The 8,417-nt window shown below is 63.5% G+C and overlaps 1 protein-coding gene across 2 annotated transcripts; it reads right to left on the minus strand.

Annotated features, from left to right (window-relative positions):
• Nucleotides 1-274: 274 nt before the first annotated feature.
• Nucleotides 275-6,084, minus strand: CTDSP1 (CTD small phosphatase 1). 2 transcript variants are annotated; one of them, XM_027121501.1, is made up of 7 exons: nt 5,839-6,084; nt 4,290-4,438; nt 3,726-3,827; nt 3,554-3,610; nt 2,832-2,924; nt 2,519-2,704; nt 275-1,982 (listed from the first exon to the last, which is right to left on the minus strand). In XM_027121501.1, the coding sequence occupies exons 1-7, from the start codon at nt 5,903-5,905 to the stop codon at nt 1,854-1,856; spliced, it is 783 nt and encodes a 260-aa protein (XP_026977302.1). In that variant the 5' UTR covers nt 5,906-6,084; the 3' UTR covers nt 275-1,853. The 2 variants fall into 2 exon arrangements, with proteins under 2 accessions (XP_026977302.1, XP_026977299.1); XM_027121498.1 differs by having other exon boundaries at nt 3,726-3,830.
• Between the last annotated feature and the right edge of the window lie 2,333 nt (nt 6,085-8,417).

The following is an 8,417-nucleotide window of genomic DNA, read 5'->3' on the forward strand; positions in this document are numbered from 1 at the left end:
TCCCTGTGCGGGCGTTTAATCAATTCTGTAGAGGGCCCGTCTCCATTCTGCACATTAGCTAACTGAGGCCAAGAGGTAGAATTAAATAGCACAGCCGGATGCACGCAGATCCATTCAAAGTTCGCACTTTCATTGAAGCCCCAGGGGGCTTAGGGCAGCCCTTCCCTCCACTACTACAGCCGTCGCTCCTAAGGGTTTGCTGAAGCGAGGTGTGGCTTCATGGGACTCCCCGCACATCAACGCCCCCCCCCCCGCAATAACCACAGAGTCAGGATAGGGGGGTCTGGCTTCCTCTTTAGTTCTCATCACTTTGGGGCTCTCCGTTACAGAGAAGGCACTTAGATGGGAAGCTCACCTGATTCAGACCAACCTTGTCCTCCCTCCCACCCCCAGCTCTGGGGGGGGGGGAAGGGTAACGACATCTCCACCTGACATCCCCCTTGGCACTGGTATGTGGGTCCCCTTAACCGACAGGCCCTGGGGAGAGCCCAAGGCCTTGACCTCCAGACCCAGCATTTGGGGGAGGGGTTCCAGACGAAGGACTCAGAGCTGGAAGGCAGCACGTCCTGGGAGCTGCCCCCAGCCAGCAGGGCGCGAGGCAGAGGGCTGCAGGGGTGGGTTGGCACAGGGGAGGGGGACAGCTTGGCCAGGCTTCCTGGAGCCCCCCAAACTCCGCAAGAAGGGTCCCACCTCCTACAGATCCCCTAAAGGCACCGGTGAAGTATGGGGTGGGTAGGGGAGGCACCCCTTAGGCGGTGTAGAGACCCACACACGCACACGCCGTGGTGGGCCTAGCATAGCGCTGGGCACAGAGAAGGTGGTCAACAAATGTGTTTTGAATGTATGAATAAACAGAGCTGAAAAGGGTGTGAGGGACAAAGGACAGGGCCTGGGGCCCTTTGGCCCAGCCTGTTTCATTCAGAAAATAGCAGTTTAAAAAATGTAGAAATCCTTTCCCTCCTCCCCCCAGTTTATGGGTCCAGGAAAGGGGTGAGGGAGGGGTGTCTCCACCCCAACCCTTCCCTCTCCCCTTCCCCTAAAAATCTATATACACATATACATATTTATACGGCACCGCAAAGGGATCCTGCCTATGCCTCCACACTCGGAGCTGGGGCACCAAACCCCAGGGCCTCGGGGTGGTCAAGGCAAAGGTGAGAGGTTGGAGCTTGGGCCGTGTGGGAAGCAGCCCTCAGGTGCTGATGAGCCCAGAGAAGCTGGATTCTAGGGTCTTGAAGGACAGACCCCTGCTCCCTTTACAAGTGGTAACAGATCTTCTATCCTCCCCGCCCTCCTAGGCAGAGATTGGTGGAGGCTATAGCAGTCCCAAGGTAGGAGGTGGGGAGACTGGGTCCTCCCCCACCAGCCTAGATTGCTGCAACCTGATGGCTGTTCCAGGCAGAGCTGACCCGGATCGTGGCCCTGGGAAAATTGGGCCGAGAAGAGGGCTCTATGCAAGGCACTTGGTGTCCACTGTTCCCAGGCTGGGGGCCCAAGGCGTGGGGCAGCAAAACTCTGCCCCTCCCCCAGGCAGAACTGGAAGGGCCCGAGGGACCCAATTTGGCAGCAGAGAAACATGGCCATGCAGAGAGAGAGAGAGAGAGAGAGAGAGAAAGGAGGGAGGCGGCACGCAGGGCCCCCCAGGTCCCCCCAAGAAGGAGGAGGTTCTAAGGCACTGACACAGGGACCCGGGGACTCGGCGCCCGCGGTGCAGCCTGCCGCCCCCTGCACAGCCTGGCCGGGCTTGGGGGGAGACGCCCACTTCCCCGTGGCGCTGAGTTTTCTTTAGGAAGAGTCCGCGTGTGAGGGGTGAGGGTGCGGTCGGGGGCAGGTCCTGGCCCCGTGGCGCCTCACTAGCTGCCGGGCCGAGGCTGCCTGAGCACTGAGTACACGTCATCCACACGGCTGAGCTGCTCGAAGAAGGGCAGGAGATCGTGGAGCTCTGTGTCACTCATGTTGTCAAACCACGAGGCCACCGGTACCTGAGCAGATGGGTGTAGGGCGGTGAGGGGGGCAGGTGGCCCTGAGCACAGAATGTGCAGATCAATCCTGAGCACCCACTGCTCGACGGGCCACCTCCTGGAAGCCCCTTACCCAGTCCTCAGACATTCTGACGGCAGCCCCAGTGAGTCACATTTACACACAGGTCAGAGCAGAGGTTCCACGGGACCATACTTAACCTTACCGTGTGCTAAGCACTCTGACATTTTCGGTTCTATTTCATTTTTTAAAAAAATCCCAACTAAGACCCACTAAATTATTTCCGTGTTCCACTAACAGCTCACGACTGGCGGTATGAAAAATGGAAACTGCTCCAGTGTCCAGCAGGGACCCGAGCCCATGGCAGGTGCCCTGTATCTGCAGGCAGAATGGACTGAGTGACTAACACAGAACAGGGAGCAGCAGTGGGTGGACCAGGCGGGTGGGCAGCAGGCATGGGTCACTGAGGAAAGAGGGAGGAATGGGAGGGCACCAGACCCCAGCAGGGGCCCCCATCCCCACCCTGCCCGGCACTTACGGCGTTATCTGGATGGAAGACATAGGAGGCGGGTGAGTTGTCCAGGATGAGCACCCGCCGAAGGTCTCGGCCCAGCCGGCTCAGGTCCTTCACATAGTTCCCCCGGTGGAAGACGCATGACTCACGAAACAGCCGCGCCCGGAAGGCCCCCCACTTGTCCAGCAGGTCAGCTACTGGGTCTGCGTACTGGGGGGCAGGAGGTGGGTCATCCAGGGCCAAGAGCGACCCAGAGGTCACTGCCCAGAGGTCGTGCGCTGGAGGCAGATAGGAAGCAGAGATGCCCCAGGAGGCCTTCGGAGCGTGGAGGGCTCACCTTGGCAAGGCTGGCGGTGAACAGCACACATTCGAAGAGCTCACCCATCCGCTGCAGGAACTCGTCGACGTGGGGCCGCTTCAGCACATAGACCTGGGGGGTGGGCCAGTGAGGGGACTGCTGGCCCACAGGCCTGGGTGGGGCGGGGCAGCCGGGGGCTGGGAGGGAGTGGGTGGAGGAGGCACAGGAGGGAGGCTGGTCCCATGGCCTGCGGGCTCCACTCAGCCAGCCGGTGCAACCACCACTGGGGAAGACACCCACCCATCCAGAAGAGTATCAAAATGAACCTCCAACTCCTGGTTTCGGGCCCTGCCTCAAAGGGAATCACTAATTCCTAGCCCCTTCCTCCACCATGGCCTCAGCCAGATGTAGGGGCCTGGGGGCAACCCCCTCACCCCAGAGCTGCAGAGCACCGGCCCCCGAGCCAAGTAATGGAGAACAGGCTGGACAGCACACAACCTATCCTGAATTACTTGAACTGGGTCCCGGGCAGGGTGGGGCGAGGGGGCACCGAAGAGGACCCCGACTCCCTGCAGGCCTTGGAGTCGGGCCAAGTCCCTGAGGGTCCGTGTGACCTTAGGCAAGTCTCACACCCTCTCTGGGCCTCTGACATTCCACATCTATCAGAGTCCCATCTGGGACTCTCAGGATTGGTGGGAAGAGCCTGGGGTCTGGAAGACAGATGCCAAGCCTACCACCTCCCCCCACACCCAGCCCCTCACCTGGTGGACCACCCCATCAATCTCCACAGGGATGATGAAGTCGGCATTGTTCACTGGCTGTGAGGGGGGAAAAGAGCTGCTGGAGCTGGGGCGAGGCCCGCCGAGACCGCCTCCCAGGCCAGGGCAGACTCCCTTAGAGACCCGGGGCTGAGGGCTGCTGGGCAGGGCCCACCTTGAAGGAGCTGTGCACCAGGGTCTCGTCCAGGTCGATGACTACGCAGATCTTGTCCGAGTCCTGGGCCTTGGCCTCGGGGAGCAGGTACTGGACTGGGGTCTGCTGTGGGGACGGGCGGGGCTGGCTGCGGCACCTCTCTCAAGCCCCAGTCATTTCTCCTCCACATGTCTTCCCTCCCCCAGCCCTCTACCTGGCGAGCCACAAGGACAGTGGGAGAGACCAACCCCTTCCCAGCTTTGCCCCTGCCAACTCTGGAGCCTGGGGTAGGCCGCCTGGCTCTCTGGGCTTCACTTCCTGACCTGGGAAACCAACGCAGAGGAAAGCTTCCACTTCTGAAGGGGAAATTCAGAATTCCCGTGGTTGGGGGGCCCTCCCCTGGGAGGCAGTCTTGGGGCATTCAGGGCTGGGAAGGCCTGGGAGGGTGGAGGGCTTGGTGGGGGGACAGGGGGGCTCCACCCTCCTTCCAGGGCCTACGAGCAGGTCATGAAGAGCCCCCTCCCCCTAAACCCCCTGAGGGCTGAGCCCAGGTGCCCCTGCAGCGCCCTCCTGGCCATCACACACCTTGGGGACAGCACCGTTCTCCTCCACGAGCAGGGGCGCCCCACTGTGGGCAGGCAGGGCCTCCCCATCATCCCGGCAGACACAGCAGAACAGTGAGTGGAGGAGGCCCCGACTCCGGGGCTTCTGAGAAGCCGCAGACTTCTGGTCACCTGAAGCAGGGAGGCCCAAGGTGGGGGAAGGCACGCTGACTGGCCTGCAGAGGTGGGCACGTGTGCCCAGGCACGAGCCCCTGGGCTGAGAGGCTCTGGCCGTGCTGCCTTCATTGAGGGAGACACACGAAAGTGGCATCCAGACAGTCTTGGCTCCAGGCCACCCCTCCGCTCCCCACAAGTCCTTCTAGTGTGGGTACAAAGTTACCCACATTAGGGAGTGGGCTGGCTGGAGGCGGGGACTGAAGGTGTTTTCTCTTCCTAACAGCCTCCATCGCTGCTGGGGGATCAGCCCGCTGGGGGCACCTCCTGACACACCCTGTACCTGAGCAGCCCCTATTCAGTAGGGCCCCTGCCAGAGAGGGTTGAGGCCTGGGGCCCTGGGGCCCACTCCTGCTCTCCTTCCCCTCCTTCCATCCTCTCCGCCTCCAGAGGTGCAAAGTCCTCCCTGAGGCTGGGCCCAGAGACAGGGGGTGGGTGCCTGGGGCCAGTGTCCTGCCGCCATCTGCTGGCCCCTCCTCCTCCGCCCCCGCCCGGACCTCCAACTTAGGTCCCGCTGATAGACGGCCCGCCCTCCAACATCCCCTCCACCCGGCCCGGGCAGAGCTAGGCCCAGGCCACAGGTGCGAAGACCTGGAGCGACTTCCTAGCCTCTTAAGTCAACACCGGGACAAGGAAAGGCAGACCCCCTGCCCAGACCCGTCAAGCCCCGGGGTGCCCGGCCGAGGCCGGCGGCATCTCGAGTCGGTGCGTGTGCGCACAGACCCGGCGCCCACCGGCCTGCAGCCGGGGCTCCGAGTTCCCGGTCCGACGCGGGTCTCCCCGCGGGCGCGCTGGCGATCCTTAAAAGTGGTTGTCCCTCTCTGCGTCTCCGAGAGGCTCGGCGCCTCCACAAGTGACGCGAAAGTTTGTGAAGAACGTGGCTGTGTGGTAGCGGGAGATCCTTCCAACCCTCCCCAGCCCGCTGTCACCTCTGCGCCCCCTCCCTCGACCCGACCAGACCGCGGCCCAGAGGGGGCGGAGTCTCAGCTGGTGGCCTGAAGGCGCCCTCTTCAACCCCCCCATCTCCCAGCCCCACTGGCGCCAATGGGGGGGAGGGGGCGACTCTCGGGCATCGCGCACAGCCAGTCCGGGAAACCCGGAGGGCGCCCCTTCTCTACCCCTGCCTCAGTTTCCCCACCTCGAGCAGACAGGAGCGCCCAAAAGGGGGCAGGCCCCGCCCCGCGTCTCTGAGCCTCTGCGAGTTCAAACTCTCAACCAGCTCCCCCTCCGGTTGGAAGCTTCGGGCCCCGCCGAGTCGGGAGCCTGGGGCGGCAGCGACGGCTGCCCTGGGGAGGGTCGCGGCCCCCTCCTCCTCCCCGCAGCGCCCGGATTGCGGGTCCCTCCGCGCGCCCCAATACCTTTGCTCCGTAGCGGGCTCCGCGCTTCCTCCTTGCTGATCTGAGTAATGACGGCCGAGCTGTCCATGGGGCCGGGCACGCTCCGCTCCGGCCGGACTCTGGCCCGGGCGCCCGGCCTCCCCCCCGGCTCGGGCCGGAATCGGGGCGCGGGGGGGAGGGGAGGGGTGGGAGGGAGGGATCCCCGCGAGCTTCGGAGGGGAGGGGAGCCAGGTTCTAAGGGGGAGGGGGAGGGAGGGGGCGCGGAGGAAACTTTGTTACAACATGGAGTTTCCTCCCCGCGAGGCGGATGCAAACATGGAACCCGGGCGCCGTTTCAAGGCTCCCCCTTAAAAGGGCAACGGTTTCGGCGTGACCTGGACTTGGCCGGGGCTTTCATCACTTCTGGGGCCGGCGCGGCTTGGCGGGTAGGAGGCGGGCCCGGCCGGGTTCCTGCCGCACTCCAGGGGGCGTCGCCTCCCTTCCTGCCGCCCGCCCGCCCGCCTGCGGGGCCGAGCCTCTGCGGCTGCGTGGCAGGGCCGACACCCGGCCCACCGTTCTCCGGCGCTGGGCGGCCAGGGGACAGGGCCCGCCCGGAGCGCCCACGCCCGGGAGTGCCCCGAGGGCGGCGCGGCTCCACCTCTGCACATTCCGAGGGTCGGGGGCTGGCAGCTTCTCGGTTTCCTCATCTGGGAAATAGGGTAACACCGTCTAGTCTGTAAAATGGGTCTCTCCGGCGGTCTAGGGGCCATCTCGCAGGGAAGTCGTGAGCGTGCAAAGACTCTTTGTTACCTTCAAACGTCTGTGCAGATCCACACAATTAGGCTCTTAACCGGACCAAGACTGTCACCACCTACCGCAGTCTCGGGCCCCTTCCCCTAAACCCGGAGTTGTAGGGCGTGGAAATTCCAACTGTCTGCCCCGGGATGCCCCCTGCCGACCTCTCCCAACCGCCTCACCTGGCGCCCGGCCACGTCCACTCCAGCCACCTGGCTTTCTCGCCAGAAGCCTAGCGCCTCCACGCCTCAGGGCCTTTGTACCTGCTGTTCTCCCGGCCTGGAATGCGCCTCCTTCGACTTCTCACAGCCAAATCCCACCGACCTCGAAGAAATGACACCCCCTCCAAGAGGCTTTTCTAGGCCCCTCCCCTACTCCCTACGCCGGCCACGATGTGACTGTTGGGCAGGGGGGAAAATCAAGCGGCGGCTACACACAGTGGGGCCCCCATCCCTTTGGGCTCAATGCCCAACCGTGGGGACCACACCGTCAACTGGAGGACCTTGAACACCCGCTCCACCTGGGTCTGTACAGACACACCGGCGGGCGCGGGGCCCGCCTTTCCACGCAGATTCTTCACGAGGGAAACTCCCGTGTGATGCGCGGTGAGGTTTGCGGGTGGTTTTTTTTTTTTCCTGTTTATGAAGTTCCTTCCATTTGCCGTTACTATTTTGTGTTCACGTTTTAAAAATATTCATAACGCCAAGCCTTGACAAACACGCCTCAGCATTTCCTTCCCCCGCCGGGCGGGGCGGGGCGGGGCTGGCGCGTCCAGTCCCGTCCGGCCGCAGGGTGCTTACGCGGCGCACGTCCTCCAGGCCGGGCGGAGGGGAGAGCCGGGGAGCGAGAGGCCCCGCGAGGGGAGCGGCGCTCGCCCAAAGGCGCGCCAGCTTCGGGGCTGGGCAGCAGGGCGAGGAGGAGGTGGTCAGAGGCTGTGAATCCTGTGGACTCCACGACCGCCCCTTCTGCTATTGAGTTAGCCAAAAAGTTTGTTCGGGTTTTTCCGGAACATCTTACTACGCCGCCGACCGGCTGCCATCATTGCATTTAATCACGATAATTGCCAACTTGCGGCGAGCGCTTAGTCTGGGTCCCGCTTTGGCTGCGCCTCTCATCTCATTTACTTCTCAGAACAATCCGTTTTTTAACCCATTTTACAGATAAAGAAACTGAGCCCCGACGAGCTAGCGACTCGACCCGCCCTCCGGCGGGGGCAGAGGTTGGATTCCTGTCGCCGCGCCGAGCCCCCTCCCCTTCGGTACGGCCCCGGGGCGGGGCCTCGGCATTCTCTCCGGATGCTCAGCCGGCGCCGACCCCAAAAGGAAATGTGCGGCGGAGGGCCGAGTGAACCCCGGGCCTCGCCCCTGGCCTGAGCAGGGCGGCTCGCTTTCCACTCTCTTCGTCTTTCCCTCTGTGAAGGCTGGAACCTGGCCGACTGTGCCACTGAGTGTCAGGGGAGCTAACGCGGGGATAGGGCACTGGGCATAGGGCACTGGGCAGCACTGCTGCCCCCCTCCCGTCGCTATTCCCTTCACCTCCTACCCCCCACCCCCTCACCCTCCATCGTCTCCTCCGAGCCTTCGCTGGTGCGGGTCTCCTCCCAGCGAGACCTGCCCTCTTCTCACGCTCAGTGGTGCACTTTCCGCCGGGGCGGAGTGGATGCGGAGTGAGCCCAGACGCCCGTGCAGTGCGGGGGTCTGGGGTCTGTGGGGACAGAGTTGCTGGTGGAAGCGTTCTGTAAGGTGGGGCGGGTTCTTTGGGTTTCCTCAGGAAAGAGGGGAGTCCACACCCAGCTGCTCTCCCTCTACCCTCTCTACTACAGCAGG

Source organism: Aethalodelphis obliquidens, unplaced genomic scaffold (genome assembly GCF_003676395.1).
Source record: "Aethalodelphis obliquidens isolate GAN/ISIS:26980383/991018 unplaced genomic scaffold, ASM367639v1 scaffold2, whole genome shotgun sequence".
NCBI lineage: Eukaryota > Metazoa > Chordata > Mammalia > Artiodactyla > Delphinidae > Aethalodelphis > Aethalodelphis obliquidens.

Coding starts and splice junctions, on each gene's coding strand:
- CTDSP1 (XM_027121498.1), bottom strand. CDS start 5,905: ATGGACAGCTCGGCCGTCATTACTCAGATCAGCAAGGAGGAAGCGCGG. Junction 3,831..4,289: donor AGAACGGTGCTGTCCCCAAG/GTGTGTGATGGC, acceptor CCGTCCCCACAG/CAGACCCCAGTCCAGTACCT. Junction 2,925..3,553: donor TTGATGGGGTGGTCCACCAG/GTGAGGGGCTGG, acceptor CCCACCCCCCAG/GTCTATGTGCTGAAGCGGCC.